This window comes from Saccopteryx leptura, chromosome 6, assembly GCF_036850995.1.
Source record: "Saccopteryx leptura isolate mSacLep1 chromosome 6, mSacLep1_pri_phased_curated, whole genome shotgun sequence".
Lineage (NCBI taxonomy): Eukaryota > Metazoa > Chordata > Mammalia > Chiroptera > Emballonuridae > Saccopteryx > Saccopteryx leptura.
The window spans coordinates 28,294,746-28,313,443 of record NC_089508.1 but is presented as its reverse complement, the minus strand read 5'-3'; the positions used below and the strand labels follow the sequence as shown (position 1 = coordinate 28,313,443).

The window sequence follows — 18,698 nt, the reverse complement described above, 5'->3', positions numbered from 1 at the left end:
CAGAGCATCGCCCCCTGGTGGGCAGAGCGTCGCCCCTGGTGGGCGTGCCGGGTGGATCCCGGTCGGGCGCATGCGGGAGTCTGTCTGACTGTCTCTCCCTGTTTCCAGCTTCAGAAAAATGAAAAAAAAAAAAAAGAAAGAAAAAAAAAAAAAAATGCCTCCATAGGCCCTAGCCGGTTGGCTCAGCGGTAGAGCGTCGGCCTGGCGTGCGGGGGACCCGGGTTCGATTCCCGGCCAGGGCACATAGGAGAAGCGCCCATCTGCTTCTCCACCCCCCCTTTCCTTCCTCTCTGTCTCTCTCTTCCCCTCCCGCAGCCAAGGCTCCATTGGAGCAAAGATGGCCCGGGCGCTGGGGATGGCTCCTTGGCCTCTGCCCCAGGCGCTAGAGTGGCTCTGGTTGCGGCAGAGCGACGCCCCGGAGGGGCAGAGCGTTGCCCCTGGTGGGCGTGCCGGGTGGATCCCGGTCGGGCGCATGCGGGAGTCTGTCTGACTGTCTCTCCCTATTTCCAGCTTCAGAAAAATACAAAAAAAAAAACAATAAAAAACTAAAAAATGCCTCCACAATTTTTGCTCTTGAGAAATAGTTTTTCTGTTTAGGGTCCACATGCCTTTGGTTAGCTGGACCTGTACTTGCATCATGTTCTGAAGTAAGGAGCAGGGAGGAAGAATTAAAATGAAGCATCATGTTAATGAAGCATCTGACTTAATGGTGTAGGAACTCTGGGGAACCTAGCTTCATAGGCACTCACTTCCCACATACTACTTCCTGTAGGACTCCGCCCTCCCTGAAACTTACAGCATTTATATAGTGAGTCATCCTTCCCTCAGCCACTGAAATGGTATCACTTATGATGGCGACAACTGGTTTTTCTGAACCTTAGAAATAGCCTTGGCTCTGGCCAGGTTGCTCAGTGGATAGTGTTGTCCTGGTGCACCAAGGTCATAGGTTTGATCCCTGATCAGGGCACATATGAGAAGCAACCAATGAATGCACAACTAAGTGGAACAATGATCTCTCTCTCTCAAGTCAATGGACAAATTAAAATTCTAGGAACTCAAAACTAGAGTATAATAACAAAAATTTGATCCCCACCTGGGGATGGGGAGTAGTTGGGTAGGGGCAGAAGGGAGAGATTACAAAGGAGCATGAGGAGACTTTTGTGGGTGATGGCTATGTTCATTTTCTTGACTATGGTGGTGGTTTCAAGGGTATATATACATTAAGACTTATCAAACTGTATACTTTAAATTGCAGTTTACTGTATGCCAATTATCCCTTTTTTTCTTTTTTACAGAGACAGAGAGGGATAGATAGGGACAGACAGACAGGAACAGAGAGAGATGAGAAGCATCAATCATCAGTTTTTCGTTGCGACACCTTAGTTGTTCATTGATTGCTTTCTCATATGTGCCTTGACCGTGGGCCTTCAGCAGACCGAGTGACCCCTTGCTCAAGCCAGCGACCTTGAGTCCAAGCTGGTGAGCTTTGCTCAAGCCAGATGAGCCCACGCTCAAGCTGGTGGCCTCTGGGTCTCGAACCTGGGTCCTCCGCATCCCAGTCTGACGCTCTATCCACTGCGCCACCGCCCGGTCAGGCTCACTTATCCCTTTTTATTGATGAATTGTATTCATTATATGGATATACTACAGTTTTTTTATCCATTCACTTGTTGATGGATATTTGTGTTGTTTCCAGTTTGGCATTATTAAAAATAAGGCAGTTACAGGCATTTATGTGCAAATCTTTCAATGGGCGTATGCTTTTATTTATTTTGAGTAAATACCTAAGAGTAGAATATGATCCACATACCTGAGAGTGGAATACGATTCAAGAATAGAGTTGTAGCCTGATAGAGCTACAAGGATAGAGCGTCGGACTAGGATGCAGAGGACCTGGGTTCGAGACCCCAAGGTCGCCAACTTGAGTGCAGGCTCATCTGGTTAGAACAAAAGCTCATCAGCTTGGACCCAAGGTCGCTGGCTCGAGCAAGGGGTTACTCGGTCTGCTGTAGCCCCACGGTCAAGGCACATATGAGAAAGCAATCAATGAACAACGAAAGTGTTGCAATGCGCAACGAAAAACTAAAGATTGATGCATCTCATCTCTCCATTCCTGTCTGTCTGTCCTTGTCTATCCTTCTCACTGACTCTCTCTCTGTCTCTGTAAAAAAAAAAAAAAAAAAAAAAAAAAAAAGAGTAGAGTTGTATATTTAACTTAGTATAATTTTTTGTATATGGTAAGAAGTATGAAACAAAGTTCATTTTTCTGTTTGGATATTCAATTGTTTCATCACCATTTGTTGAAAAAAAAACTTTCTCCACTGAATTGCCTTTGTACCTTTGGCAAAAATTAGTTGTATCATTCTTTTGAGGGGGGGGGGGCTTTCTGTTTGGATCTAGTGGGTCTATTTGTCTGTCTTTGTGTTAATACTACATTTCCTTGATTATTATAACTGTATAAGAAGCCTTAAAAACAGGTAGTGTTGCCTGACCAGGCAGTGGCGCAGTGGATAGAGCGTCGGACTGGGATGCGGAAGGACCCAGGTTCGAGACCCCAGGGTTGCCAGCTTGAGTGTGGGCTCATCTGGCTTGAGCAAAAAGCTCACCAGCTTGAACCCAAGGTCACTGACTCGAGTGGGGGTTTACTCAGTCTGCTGAAGGCCCGCGGTCAAGGCACATATGAGAAAGCAATCAATGAACAACTAAGGTGTCACAACGAAAAATTGATGATTGATGTTTCTCATCTTTCTTCATTCCTGTCTGTCCCTATCTATCCCTCTATCTGACTCTCTCTCTGTCCCTGTAAAAAAAAATTAAATAAATAAATAAAAATGTTAAAAAATGCTCTAGTGGTTGTATTTAAAAAAAAAAATCAAGTAGTGTTGGTTTTCCAACTTTCAAAGTCATTTTAGGTATCTTAGTACTTTGATATCCATATGAATTTTATAAACATTGCTACAAAAAATGTGTGCTAGGCTCTGGCTGAATTGCTTGGTTGGTCAGAGCATTGTCCTGATACACAAAGGTTGCGGGTTTGGTCCCCAATCAGGCCACTTACAGGAACAGATCAATGTTTCTCTCTCTCTCTCTCTCTCTCTTCCTACCTCTCTAGTTGTACATGCCCTAACCAGGGATTGAACCCACAACCTTGGTGCGCCAAAACAGTGCTTTATCAACTGAACCACCCAGCCAGAGCCTTCCTCTCTTTCTAAAATATCATTAAGGCTCTGACCAGTGGCTCAGTGGATAGAACACTGGCCCAGTGTATGGATGTCCCAGGTTCGATTCCTGGTCACAGCACACAGAAGTCATCATCTGCTTCTCTTCCCCTCTCTATCCCCATTTGCTCCCTCTTCCTTTCTTGCAGCCAGTGGCTCCATTGGTTTGAGTGTAGGCCCGGGCACTGAGGATAACTTGGTTGGTCTGAGCCTGTCGGCCTCAGGCACTAAAATTTTTATTTTAGCTTGGTTGATTAGCGCATTGATCCCTGACAGGATTGCCAGGTGGATCTTGGTCAGGGCACATGTGGGAGACTGTCTCACTATCTCCTCTCCTTTGACTTAAAAAAAACCAGTAAAATATTTTTTTATAGTATGCTTGAAATTGGATTAGATTGCACTGAATCTGTAGATCAGTTGGCGGTGGAGTGTGGTGGTGGATTTGAAAGGTTAATATTGAGTGTTTCAATCTCTGAATATTTTATTTAGGTCTTCTTTCAATAATTATTTTTTTAAATTATGGTAAATAATGTAACAACATTTAAAATTTACCATCTTAACCATTTTTAACTGTACAGTTCAATAGTATTAACTATTCACATTGTGGTGCAACAGATCTCTAGAACTTTTTCAACTTGAAAAACTGACACTTTGTACCCATTGAACACCGTATTTCCCCCTCCCTACAATCCATAGAAACTAGTTATACTTTCTGTTTTTTTTAGTTGGACTACTTTAGAGAATTTATTTTTTTGTTGTTGTTGTTGTTTTTTGCCACAGAGACAGAGAGGGACAAATAGGGACAGACAGACAGGAAGGGAGAGAGATGAGAAGCTGATAGTCTTCGTTGCGGCACCTTAGTTTTTCATTGATTGCTTTCTCATGTGTCTTGACCAGGGGGCTACAGCAGAGCCAGTGACCCCTTGGTCAAGCCAGTGACTTTTGGGCTCAAGCCAGTGACCATGGGGTCACATCTATGATCAAGCCAGTGAGCCCGTACTTAAGCCGAATAAGCCCACATGCACTCAAGCCATCGATGTTGGGGTTTTGAACCTGGGTCCCCTGCATTTCAGTTCAAGGCTCTTTCCACTGTGCCACCACCTGGTCAGACTCTATCTACATGTTGATGAACATTTGAGTTGCTTTCCCCTCTTGGTTCTTATGAGTAATGCTGCCATGATCCCAGATATGCAGATACCTCTTTAGGTAGTGATTTCAGGGTTTTTTTTTTATATATACCCAGAAATGGGTTTGCAGGATCATAATTCCCTTTTTCGTTTTTTGAGGGAAATTTATACTCTTTTTTATAGCAGCCATACCATTTACAGTTATAATAGCAGTAACAAGGGTTCCAATTTTTCTATATCCTTGCTAACACTTGTTGTTTTCTGGCTTTTTTTGATAGTAGCTATTCTAATGTGTGTGTAAGATGATATCTCAGTGTGGTTTGATTTGCATTTTTCTAAGATTAGTAATGTTGAGCATCTTTTCATATGCTGTTGGCCATTTGTATATATTCTTTGGAGAAATGTCTATCCAGGTCCTTTGCTCATTTTAAAATTAGGATGGCTTTTTGTTGTTGAGTTGTAGGAGTTCTTTATATATTCTGGATGTTAACTCCTTATCAGATATGATTTACAAATATTTTTTCTCCCATTCTGTGGTTGACTTTTCAGTCTGTTGATTGTTTCTTTTTTCACATTTTTAATTTTTTTTTATTCATTTTAGGGAGGAGAGGGAGAGACAGACAGAGAGAGAGGAGAGACAGAGAGAGAGAAGGGGGGGAGGAGCTGGAAGCATCAACTCACATATGTGCCTTGACCAGGCAAGCCCAGGGTTTCGAACCGGCGACCTCAGCATTTCCAGGTCGATGCTTTATCCACTGCGCCACCACAGGTCAGGCCTGTTGATTGTTTCTTTGATGGACAAAGGTTTGTTTTTTTTTTTTGTTTTTTTTTTTTTTTTTAATTTTCATTTTTCTGAAGCTGGAAACAGGGAGAGACAGTCAGACAGACTCCCGCATGCGCCCGACCGGGATCCACCCGGCACGCCCACCAGGGGCGACGCTCTGCCCACCAGGGGGCGATGCTCTGCCCATCCTGGGCGTCGCCATGTTGCGACCAGAGCCACTCTAGCGCCTGAGGCAGAGGCCACAGAGCCATGCCCAGCGCCCGGGCCATCTTTGCTCCAATGGAGCCTTGGCTGCGGGAGGGGAAGAGAGAGACAGAGAGGAAAGCGCGGCGGAGGGGTGGAGAAGCAAATGGGCGCTTCTCCTGTGTGCCCTGGCCGGGAATCGAACCCGGGTCCTCCGCACGCTAGGCCAACGCTCTACCGCTGAGCCAACCGGCCAGGGCGGACAAAGGTTTTAAAGTTTGATATAGTCCCATATGTCTAATTTTGCTTTTGTTCTTTAATATTTCTTAGCATATTTTGTAGGTTTCAGTATATAAATATATTTAGGATTCACCAAGATTATGCTCAGGTCCAGTGATTAGCTAGAAGAATTTACAGAACTCAGAAAAGCTGTTATAGTCACTGTTCCAGTTTATTACAGTGAAAAGATACAGATTAAAATTAGCAACAGAAAAAGGCATATAAAGCAGGGACCAGGTACAAGCTTCTAGTTGTCCTCTCCCAGTGGAGTCATGGGAACAGTGCTTAATTCTCCCAGGAACAGTGTGTGACAATATGCACAGAATATTGCCAACCAGCGCCTTGGTGTCTAGGAGTTTTACTGGGGGTTGGTCACGAAGACATGGCTGACCATTGTTTTCCAGCCCCTCCCAAATTTAAGCACATACCATGTGGTCCAAGACCCCCACCATAGGTCACGTTGTTAGTATTGTGGCCCAAGGCCTCATGTAAACAGAAACACTTTTAATAGGCAGGCCATAGAGCTTATCTCTCAGGAACAAGGCCAAGTCTCTGTCATATTCAGGGTTTGGGTACTGCTGACCTACAGGATTTCTCCTGTGTTGTACCGTAAGCCTTTCACATCTTTTCATCCTTCAGGTGTCATCTCAAATGTCATTTCCTCAGAAAGATATCCCCTGTATTCTTTATCACATCACCCTGCTGTAATACTGTCCCACTCTATAATTATCTTGTTTATTGTCTGTCTTGCTCTGCTTGAAATCAGTTCAGGAGAGCAGAAACCTCATCTGTCTTGCTGACTGCTTGCTATGTTGTTGGCACCTAGTACATAGCTGGCATTGAATGATTGTTAATTAGTAAATATAGTAATTATACCTAGAAACTAAAAAAAAAAAAAAAAAAGGTACCATCAGCCAAATAGAAAAGTGGCAAAGGAATGAGTACTGAGTTCATAGAAAAAAATACACATCTTTCCTAATAATAAGAGAAACAGAAGTTAAAATTATAGAGATACTGTATTTCACCTATTAGATTGGTAAAAATCCAGGCAGCTCATAGTTTGTGTGATAAGGACTTGTTGAAATGGGCACTCTCCTACATTGCTGAGTCTTGAAACTGGTACAGTCCATAGGGAAGGTGATTTGGCAATATACATTAGTATCTCAGCTTCCAGTGTACTTTGAGCTAGCAGTTTTATTACAGGGAATTTATCATACAAATACACCCCCCCACATGTGGAGTAACTTAATAGAGGGCATTCTGACTGCAGCAGTGTTTGTTTGTAATGGCAAAAAGTTCAAAGCAATTTGAATGTCAGTAATTAAGGAAGTAGCCTAATTAATGACATTTATATAGTGGCTGTATAGCTGATTAGAAAATAATTTTTTAGAAATAAGGATGTTTTTTGTGTACTGATGTTTAAAAAAATCTCTAAGATGCATAGTTAAGCAAAGGAAGCAAAGTACAGGACAGTGCATTTATTGTGCTGCTACCACTTGCTGAAAGGAGAATGAGAATGTAGGTTAGTATTTGTTGGTATATCCGTGAGGAAACTTGGATATAATTTGCAAAGAACTGTGATAATGGTAACCTGGGAGATTAGGAAACTAAGTAGATAGTTCTACGGGAGACTTTTTACTGTACACCTTTATATATTCAGATTTTAGAACCATATGAATATTTTACATATTTAAATAGGTAAATTATACTTTAAAAAACAAATTAAAACATAGTCAGCTTTAAAAATAGTATCCAAAAAGTCCTTTAAAGAGTAAGGGTGTGTGTGTATGTGTGTGTGTGTGTGTGAGAGAGAGAGAGAGAGAGAGAGAGAGAGAGAGAGAGAGAGAAACAGTGCTCTAGTTTCCCATATCAGCTTCAGGGGTGGGGCAGGGTGAGGTTGGCTGATGTTCATTACAAACCAGAACATCCAGTTGAGTAATGTGAATGCACATGTTATGATTGCCTCTTTCATGATAGACTTACTCAGTTAAAACATTTGTGTAGCCTAATGGGACAGCTGTAGTGCCAAAGAAAGAAAACAGATTTTGAAGCAAGAAACTTGAATTTGACTCCTGCCTCTGCTGTTTTCTGGCTGTGAGATGTTGGACAAGTTGCTTTAGTGTTCACCAAAACCTCTCAACATATGAAAAGAATGATTGAGAGATGTGAGAGTGCTTTATGAGTTATCAAATACCATATAAAGCCTGACCAGGTGGTGGCACAGTGGATAGAGTGTCGGACTGGGATGCGGAGGACCCAGGTTCGAGACCTCGAGGTTGCCAGCTTGAGCGCAGGCTCATCTGGATTGAGCAAAGCTCACCAGCTTGGACCCAAGGTCGCTGGCTTGAGCAAGGGGTCACTCGGTCTGCTGAAGGCCCATGGTCAAGGCACATGTGAGAAAGTAATCAATGAACAACTAAGGTGTTGCAACAAAAAAACTAATGATTGATGCTTCTCATCTCTCTCTGTTTCTGTCTGTCCTTATCTATCCCTCTCTCTGACTCTCTCTCTCTGTCTCTGTAAAAAAATAAAATTAAATAAATAAAACAAATACCATATAAAGGTAGCTGTTTTTGCATTTTAGTTTATTTTGTGCCTTAATTGACCCATCAAGTTGGTCATAATTGTATTGCTGAACACTAGTCACAAACCATTCTTAGAAGTGAATTCCCTCAGCTCTCCTGCCCAGCATATCACACTATGTCTTTGCTCTCCAGATTCTGCCTTCCTCTTAACCATTAAAATTTTTTTTTAATTTATTTATTGATTTTAGAGAGGAAGGGAGAGAAAGAGAAGCATCGATTTGTTGTTCCACTTAATTATGTATTTATTGGTTGCTTCTTGCATGTGCCCCGACTGGGGATCGAAATTGCAACCTTGGCGTATGGGGAATGATGCTCTAACAAACTGAGCTACCAGGACAGGGCAGCCGTTTCTTTCCTACTGTACTTTGGCCACTCTAGTGACTTGTGTTCAGCAAAAATTATCTTTCCTGGTGAGTAGTGTATATATTTCTACATTTTGTGCTTCGGAATCATTTCCTTTCCATTCCTAATAAGGTTCAAGCGTAAATATTTTCTCCATGAATTCAGAGAGTTGCTTTCTGACCTCTAGACTGAGGTAGAGGGCACCAATACCTTTTTACGGCCAACTCTCTCTTTTTTTCTCCTCCATTTATCCCTACCCTGTGCCATTAGTTACCATCTTCCTGTCTTATATTGTCCAGTCTCTTCCTCAGTCTATTATGATTTATGATCTGACTTTCCTCTTAACTGTTTTACTTGTCTGAAGAGGTTGGTAAACTTCCCACTGCCAAATTCAGTGACGTTTTGGCTCTCATTCTGCCTGTTAGTGACACCTTTGTGAAATGTGCTCCTCTTTTGGCTTCTGTGATTCCTGGGTTTTCTTCCCTCTCCCCTAATCTTAATTTCTTTTACTGGGTTTTCTTCTAATCACCTGCCTCTTAAGATTAGGGGGTTATGTCTCGCTTGTCATCTGTCATCTCACTCAGTATTTTTCCTTCCACAGCTGTTGTATTACATTAATGACCAACAAATTCATACTGTTCCTACTTTCCATCTATACTCTCTCCCTGAGATTTTACCCGTTTCTATAGCAATAGAAACTAATGACTTCCCCGAAGTCTCTTCTGAGCTTGAAATTCTTATTAACTGCCTTTGGTCTTTCTGCCTGGTTGCAGGTACTTCACAGTTTCCTATCTTCCTAACTAAAATATCTCTTCTCCCCTCCAGCCTGCTCATCTCCTTGTGTCCCCAGTCTCTGTAGATGTCACCATCCCTCCTTAGTCTCTTACGCTGGAAACCTCGAGAGCCATCCTTGACTTCTTCCTGACCATTCACCAAGCCCTGTCTGTTCTGTTTCCGAAATATGTCGTGTATCTGTTTTCCATCCCCACTCAGTCAAGTTTCTCACAAATGAAACAGAATCTGATGTGTCACTTCCTTAACCTTGACAATTTTTATGACTTTCTATTGCCTACAGGACAAAGTCTGAAGTTCTTGGTATGGCAAACAAGGTTCTTTACAACCTGTGCGTAACCTGCTTTTCTTCCACCAGCCCTGGCGGATCCTGTTCTCCAACCACAGCAGGAGTGTTCTGCATGTCACTGCATCTCACTGGTGTTCTGCACGTCACTTTCCCATGTCTGTGCCACAGTTCATGTCTCTGCCTGGAGCCTATTTACCTTACCGTCACTCTTGCAGGTTCTGCTCAAGAATTGCACTTTTTAAAAAGTTTATTTATTGATCAGAGAGAGAGAGAGAGAGACAGGAACATCAATCTGTGCCCTGACCAGGGATTGAACCATCAACCTCTGTGCTTTGGGATGACGCTTCAACCAATGGAGCTAGTTGGCCAGGGCAAGAATTGCATCTTTTATGTTGCCTTTCTTTTTTTTTTTTTTTTGTATTTTTCTGAAGTTGTAAACGGAGAGGCAGTCAGACAGACTCCTGCATGCATCCGACCGGGATCCACCCGGTATGCCCACCAGGGGGCGATGCTCTGCCCATCTGGGGCGTTGCTCTGTTGCAACCAGAGCCATTCTACGCCTGAGGCAGAGGCCATAGAGCCATCCTCAGCGCCCGGGCCAACTTTGCTCCAATGGAGCCTTGGCTGCGGGAGGGGAAGAGATAGAGAGGAAGGAGAGAGGGAGGGGTGGAGAAGCAAATGGGCGCTTCTCCTATGTGTCCTGGCTGGGAATCGAACCCAGGACTCCTGCACACCAGGCTGATGCTCTACCACAGAGCCAACCTGCCAGGGCTATGATGCCTTTCTTTTTTCTTCTTTTTTTTTTTAAATTTTTTTAATTATTATTTTTTGTATTTTTCTGAAGTTGGAAACGGGGAGGCAGTCAGACAGACACCCGCATGCACCCGACCGGGATCCACCCAGTATGCCCATCAGGGGACGATGCTCTGCCCATCCGGGGCGTTGCTCTGTTGCGACCAGAGCCATTCTAGCGCCTAAGGCAGAGGCCACAGAGCCATCCTCAGCGCCCAGGCAAACTTTGCTCCAATGGAGCCTCTGCTGCGGGAGGGGAAGAGAGAGACAGAGAGGAAGGAGAGGGGGAGGGGTGGAGAAGCAGATGGGCGCTTCTCCTGTTTACCCTGGCCGGGAATCGAACCCAAGACTCCTGCACACCAGGCCAATGCTCTACCACTGAGCCAACTGGCCAGGGCCTATGTTGCCTTTCTTGACCACACAGAATTATAGTCCTGTAACACTTCATTCATATCTCTAATACAGTATTTATTCTTTTTTTTTTTTTTTACAGAGACAGAGAGAGTCAGAGAGAGGGATAGACAGAGACAGACAGACAGGAATGGAGAGATGAGAAGCATCAATCATTAAGTTTTTGGTTGCGCATTGCGACACTTTAGTTCATTGATTGCTTTCTCATATGTGCCCTGCAGACCAAGTAACCCCTTGCTTGAGCCAGCGACCTTGGATATAAGCTGGTGAGCTTTTGCTCAAACCAGATGAGCCCGCGATCAAGCTGGTGACCTCGGGGTCTCAAACCTGGGTCCTAGGCATCCCAGTTCAACGCTCTATCCACTGCGCCACCGCCTGGTCAGGCTTTTTTTTTTTTTTTCCCTAAAGATTTTTTTTTTCTTTTTTAATTTTTTTTAATTCATTTTAGAGAGGAGAGAGAAAGGGAGAGAAAGAGACAGAGAGGGAGAGAGAGAGGAGAGAGAAAGAGAAAGAGAAGGTGGGGAGGAGCTGGAAGCATCAACTCCCATATGTGCCTTGACCAAGCAAGCCCAGGGTTTCGAACCGGCGACCTCAGCATTTCCAGGTCGATGCTTTATCCACTGTGCCACCACAGGTCAGATATTTATTCTATATTAAAACTAACTTAAGCCCTGGCCGGTTGGCTCAGTGGTAGAGCATCGGCCTGGTGTGTAGAAGTCCCGGGTTCGATTCCCAGCCAGGGCACACAGGAGAAACGCCCATCTGCTTCTCCACCCCTCTCCCTCTCCTTCCTTTCTGTCTCTCTCTTCCCCTCCCGCAGCCGAGGCTCCACTGGAGCAAAGATGGCCCGGGCGCTGGGGATGGCTCCTTGGCCTCGGCCCCAGGCGCTAGAGTGGCTCTGGTCGTGGCAGAGCGACACCCCGGAGGGGCAGAGCATCGCCCCCTGGTGGGCAGAGCGTCGCCCCCTGATGGGTGTGCCGGGTGGATCCCGGTCGGGCGCATGCGGGAGTCTGTCTGACTGTCTCTCCCCGTTTCTAGCTTCAGAAAAAATACAAAAAAAAAACTAACTTAATAACTTCTCAAGGACAGCATATCTTATTATTTTCAGTATTGCCACAGAAGATTACTTGGAATATAGAATTTTGATAATTACCTGTGAGGTAAATATATTGAAAGTAAAGTAAAAGAGAATTGAGCTTACACAGTCTCCAGAGCTCTTATGGTGGCTGTGAACAGCAAACTGCAGTGGTTAAAAGCTCTCTTCTGCAGTCAGGCATGCCTAGGGTCAGGCCTGCTGTGTACCACTGGCTGTGGCTCTTCCTTACCTAGAGAGGGGGGTGATGCGGTGGCTGGGAGAATTCAGTGTAAAGCACATATCACTCCTTCGTACACTGTAATAATGTTAAGGTATTATTAAATGTGTAATGTATTTCTAATGAATAGTAGTAATACTCTGTAGTAATAGTTATATCTGTAGTCAAAAATTAATTACAAAGAGTGGCATGTTCTTACATGATCTTCCCAACAGAATCGTTTCTTAACCAAGCTGATTACATCGTTCAGTAATAGTGGCTATCAACCTGTTCTATTATCAGTGAGGAGGAAGAGGAGTACCTGTTATCCTTCCTAATATCTATTTTTATTGTTGTTGCTAGTGCTCTTGGGATTCATCCTATCCTTTACAAATGCTGAGTTTTAGATATGAACAGTGATCCTAAAAAAGAAATTGAACTTGAAGAATAGGAAAGGAGAAACCCAGGATAAAGATGAAGGTGATAAAGTGGAGTTTGGATTAAGAGTCCCTGGAAGGTAGCATCTAAGAAAGATTCTCTTGTGGTAGAGTGTTGGCCTGGCATGTGGATGTCCTGGGTTTGATTCCTGGTCAGGGCATACAGAACAAGTGACTATCTGCCTCTCCCCCCCTCCCCCCCTGTTCTCTCTCTCTCTCTCTCTCTCTTTCTCTCTCTTTCTCTTTTCCTCCTGCAGTCATGGCTCGATTGGTTTGAGCACATCGGCCCCAGGAGCTGAGAATGGTTCTGTGGAGCCTCTGCCTCAGGCTCTAAAAATAGCTCCATTACGAGCATGGCCCCAGATAGGCGTGGCCATGTGGATCCCTTGGGCACATGCAGGAGTCTCTCTCTCTGTCTCCCCTCCTCTCACTTGGAAAAATAAGGGGGAAAAGCAAAAGAAAGAAAAAGAAAGGTTCTCCTTTCATTCCATCGTTAGTTAACTGTTATTTCCTGACTATACAGGGCACAGTAGGGATAGGGCAGGTATATCATAATTGTGTAAGGCCTAATTTCTCTCACTCACTATAAAGATTTTTTAAAATTGCATACTTGACATACTTATAGATTTACATGCAATTGTAAGAAATAATTACATAGAGATCTTCTGTACATCACTACAGGATTTTATGTCTTATTAGTAATGAAGGTAAGGTAGTTCCTTGTATAACTGGTATAAAACCACAGGTAGAAAGCACTTCATGAATTTGGAAAAGCTGAAATTACTCTGCTTGATGCTGTAGCAAATAAAGTTTTCATGCAGATGTCCATTGTAATCCAAACCTCAAAGGGTAAGTAGAACTGTATTAGGTTGGGAATGGAAGGAGACAGTGAGGAAAACCAAGGCCCGGTGAAAGGGAGGGCCTGGGCTCTTTCAGTGAGCTTGGTAAATGATCTGCATTTCTTAACTGCACACTTCTTGTAAATTGGTTCTTTCTTAGCTCAAGTTTGAGAACTCCAAAAACGATGAGCTTATTATTGTTAATCTCAGATCTGACTGTTACATTTTCTGTTTTTGATATAGAATACCTCGGTTCTCTTGAGAGTCTGACTTACTGAAAACGTGTTTTTTGTGCTTTCAGAATGACAGTAGAGAGCGGCGTGAGCACAGCAGCGAACGGCAGAGGCGGGGCAACCCCGACCCGCTGTCCAATGGAGGACCGCAGGGCAGCTCGCTGCAGGTGGTGGAGCAAGAGGAAGAAGAAGATGAGGAGCTGACACTGAAATACGGCGCCAAACATGTGATCATGCTCTTTGTCCCCGTGACTCTCTGCATGGTGGTGGTGGTGGCTACCATCAAATCAGTCAGCTTTTACACCCGAAAGGACGGGCAGTTGTATGTATATTTTACTTTATTATATTGATACCCAGAAGGCTAGAATTCATCCAGTCAGAAGCAGTTGAGGGAGTGAAGGGTTATTACTTTTTTTTTTTTTTTTTAATGTTTTTTATTTATTCATTTTAGAGAGGAGATAGAGAGAGAGAGGGAGAGAGAGAGAAAGCAGGGAGAAGCAGGAAACATCAGCTCCCATATGTGCCTTGACCAGGCAAGTGCAGGGTTTTGAACCGGCGACCTCAGCATTCCAGGCCGACGCTTTATCCACTGCGCCACCACAGGTCAGGCGAAGGGTTATTACTGGATGCTTTAAGTAGAGAAGATGAAAGCTATAGAATTATATTTCCTGTATGATATCCCTAAAGTAGGACTGAATTTATTTGTAATTGAGCAGGTAAAGCGTTGAATAATAATCGTTCCCATCTCAGGGCCATTGGGCCCAGTGTGCCTTGCCTGGAATTTTCTTTCCTTTTCTAATTTAGCTGGATTAATTTCTATCATTCTTCTCATCTTCGCTTAAATGTTAAGTCCAAAGATAACTTTCCTGATCCTTCTAACAAAATTAGATACTTTCTGATATTTTTTCTCATACAAACCCGTTCTTTTTCACTTGTAACAATTTTGAAATATATATTTACATTATTTATTCAACACCTGATTTTCTTGTATACTGTAAATCTTACCAGGGCACTTTGTTCCCAGGATGAGGTCTAGGTATAATACAGGCTCGGCAAAGGAGTTGTTACATGATGAAGGATGAGGAATTAACACAAGCTGGCACTCGAGACTCTTGGGGAACTGTTATGTAGAGTCTCTGGTGCTGTTGGTGCTAGCCCTTTGCATCCAAGAAAAATGCTTTGATTCATATGTCACCTAGTTCTGTTTCTAGGACTCTAGTGGGGCTCTAACAAGTTTGGTTTTTTTTTCTTCTGAAGTTGGAAACGGGGAGGCAGTCAGACAGACTCCCGCATGCGCCCGACCAGGATCCACCCGGTATGCCCACCAGGGGGCGATGCTCTACCCATCTGGGGCGTCGCTCTGTTGCAACCAAAGCCATTCTGGCGCCTGAGGCAGAGACCATGGAGCCATCCTCAGCGTCCGGGCCAACTTTTTGCTCCAATGGAGCCTTGGCTGCGGGAAGGGAAGAGAGAGACAGAGAGGAAGGAGAGGGGGAGGGATGGAGAAGCAGATGGGCGCTTCTCCTGTGTGACCTGGCCGGGAATCGAACCCGGGACTCATGCACGCCAGGCTGACGCTCTACCACTGAGCCAACCGGCCAGGGTCTGGCTCTAACAAGTTTTAAGTGGATTTTAGAATTTGAAAGTGGCAAGTATTTGAAAACTATGTGGGGTTCTAAAAACCAAGCTATTAATCTTTGGGAGAAAGACTAAGGCAGCAAGTGGTGGGCAGATGATAGAAGTAATAACCAGAAGAGATTGAGGAATAAGGTAGAGTTAGTTTGGCTACGTATGATGAAACAGGGGTTAGTAAGACAGCCCACAGGTCACAGCTGCCTGTCACCTGCTTTTGTAAAGTTTTATTGGAACACAACCATGTCCATTGTTTGTTTGTTTTTGGGGTTTTTTTGTTTGTTTGTTTGTTTGTTTCTGTATTTTTCTGAAGCCGGAAACGGGGAGAGACAGTCAGACAGACTCCCGCATGCACCCGACCGAGATCCACCCGGCACGCCCACCAGAGGGCGACGCTCTGCCCACCAGGGGGCGATGCTCTGCCCCTCCGGGGCGTCGCTCTGTTGCGACCAGAGCCACTCTAGCACCTGGGGCAGAGGCCGAGGAGCCATCCCCAGCGCCCGGGCCATCTTTGCTCCAATGTAGCCTTGGCTGCGGGAGGGGAAGAGAGAGACAGAGAGGAAGGAGGGGGGAGAGGTGGAGAAGCAGATGGGTGCTTCTCCTGTGTGCCCTGGCCGGGAATCGAACCCGGGACTTCTGCACACCAGGCCGACGCTTTACCACTGAGCCAACCGTCCAGGGCTTTTTGGGTTTTTTTTAGAGAAGGGGACAAACAGGCAGGAAGGGAGAGAGATGAGAAGCATCAATTCTACATAACTAAGGTTGTGGCACCTTAGTTGTTCATTGATTGGTTTCTCATGTGTGCCTTGACTGGGGGGCTCCAGCCGAGCCAGTGACCCCTTGCTCAAGACAGCGACCCTGAGGTTATGTCTATGACCCCAAAGCTCAGTCTGGTGAGCCTGCGCCCAAGCCGGATGAACCTGTGCTCAAGCTGGTGACCTTGGGGTTTTTAACCTGGATTCTCAATGTCTCAGGCTGACATTTATCCACTGGGCCACCGATTTGTCAGGCATGTCCATTCTTTTATATATTGTCTCTTTTCTATGATAACCACAGAGTTGAATGGTTGCAGCAGAAACCATATCATCCATAAAACTTACTAAAATACTTACTTTCTAGTCCTTTGCAGAAAGTTTGCTGACCCCAGCATAGAAAATCATATAAAATGATATACATGATCTATCTCTCTCCCACAGAGTAGTGCAAAAGGTGTCAGTCTAAGTTTGTCTAGTGGCTTCACATTCATTAAGAACTCAGTCTTGTTACCTGACCTGTGGTGGCGCAGTGGGTAAAGCGTCGACCTGGAAATGCTGAGGTCGCCGGTTCGAAACCCTGGGCCTGCCTGGTCAAGGCACATATGGGAGTTGATGCTTCCAGCTCCTCCCCCCTTCTCTCTCTCTGTCTCTCTCTCCTCTGTCTCTCTCCTCTCTAAAAAAAAAAAAGAATAAATAAAAAAAAAATTAAAAAAAAAAAAAATTAAAAATTAAAAAAAAAATTAAAAGAACTCAGTCTTGGCCCTGGCCAGTTAACTCAGTGGTAGAGCCTTGGCCCGGCCTGTGGATGTCCTGGGTTTGATTCCTGGTCAGGGCACACAGGAGAAGTGACCATCTTCTCCACCCCCTCTCCTTCTCGCTTCTCTTTCTCTATCTCTCTCTTCCACTCCTGCAGTCATGGCTCAGTTGGAGCAAGTTGGCTCCCCGGTGCTGAGGATGGCTCCATGACTTCTCCCCAGGTGCTAAAATAGTTTGGTTACTGAGCAACAGAGCAACAACCCGAGATGGGCAGAGTATCACCTGGTAGGGGGCTTGCCAGGTGGATCCCGATTGGGGTGTGATTGGGGCGCATGCGGGAGTCTGTCTGTCTCTCCGCTTCTCACTTAAGAAAAATTTAAAAAAAAAGGACTCAGTCTCTGTTCTTTCTTATTTAGCTTTTATACTCTAGGTTATTATGGCTGCTGGAGCCCCAGCTTTCATTTGGACAGCAGGATGCAGGAAGGGGTGGGGTAGGGGAAAAAAGGACATAAGACATCTTTCTCAGGAGAATTAATTCCTTTCACAGAAGTTCTACACACTAGATCTATTTATAACTTATTGGCCATTCCTTAGTCTCATTGTCACACCTGACTATAAGGGAGTCACAAATAGTCTTTTAGCAGAGAAAATTGGCACCTAGAATAAAAGTGTTTTTATGTCAATGAGAAACAAGGGGAAGATGGGTATGTGACATTATCTCAAGATGACACGGTTGCAGTCACCCTAAAGATAAAAGAATACTTGTAAGCCATATTACCTTCCACTGACAATCACTTGGAGCCTAAACCATTTATGTGGCAGAATCTAGTTCTTTAGCAAATCACTAATAAGCTGTGGAGGAAGAATACTTGGTGAGGTAATTATTTCAGTATATAACATCCACTAGGTGGAGCCAGTGACTGGCTCACAACTCTCCATATTGTAGATTATGGATATCTCCTTTTATTTTGAAGCACTTGTTTTATTGTCTTTATTTTTTAACTTTTTTTTAATTTATTTTAGAGTGAGAAAGAAAGAGAGGCATCAACTCCTTGTTGCACTTAGTTCCATTTAGTTGTGTATTCATTGAGTGCTTCTCATACCTTGACCAAGGATCACACCTGTGACCTTGGTGTTCTGGGATGATGCTTTATCCACTAAGCCTCTCAGCAAGGGCCTGAAACACTTATTTTAGACAATAGCTCTTTTTCTTAGGTTAAAAATTCTTGGCTAGATTGATGAGATGGACAAAAGTGACATAAGATAACAGTTGAATCAAGGAAACGAAAATGTTGGCGAGTATGTGGTTTAGGATATCTATCCATTAACACTTACCTGGGGCTTTTGTGTTTTTTGTTTTGTTATAGAATCTATACTCCATTCACAGAAGACACCGAGACTGTGGGCCAGAGAGCCCTGCACTCAATTCTGAATGCTGCTATCATGATCAGCGTCATTGTTGTCATGACTATTCTCCTGGTGGCTCTATATAAATACAGGTGCTATAAGGTGAGCAAGTGTGGGAGACAGAGCTTTGCTTTCTACCATGTTCTTTTTATGACTGGAGTTTTCTATCATATATATACTTTACTTGGTCTAAAATAGAAGGTCTTAAATTCTAGAATTAAGTTTTTAGTTTTTTTCTCATTGTGGAGCATTTGAAAAATACAAAAAAGCATAAATGGAAAACAAATGCTTTCATATTATATCACAATCTAAATGGTTTTAACATTTTGATTTGTAGTTTATGACATTCCAAAGGGAAATAGCTTTAAGACCTTTGGGATTCCCTTATTGACAATAGCATTACAGGATATAATTGTTCCCATAAAATAATATATTTATATTTTCATGCTTGAGGACAGAACAATAAAGCCACCTTCAGATGCTGGTTTAAACTCAGTTGGCGACTGTGTGCGTTTCCACTTCTAAATCCGTACCATCATTTCCTC

At 43.8% G+C, this 18,698-nt stretch overlaps 1 protein-coding gene across 2 annotated transcripts in view; it reads left to right on the top strand.

The window, feature by feature from the left end:
- The window catches only part of PSEN1 (presenilin 1), a 71,213-nt gene that overhangs the window by 17,553 nt on the left and 34,962 nt on the right, over positions 1-18,698 (top strand). For both annotated transcript variants that reach the window (XM_066343088.1, XM_066343089.1), the window contains 2 exons: positions 13,672-13,925; positions 18,114-18,255. In XM_066343088.1, coding sequence (XP_066199185.1) covers positions 13,672-13,925; positions 18,114-18,255 — 396 coding nt within the window. The remainder of the gene's footprint in view (positions 1-13,671; positions 13,926-18,113; positions 18,256-18,698) is intronic.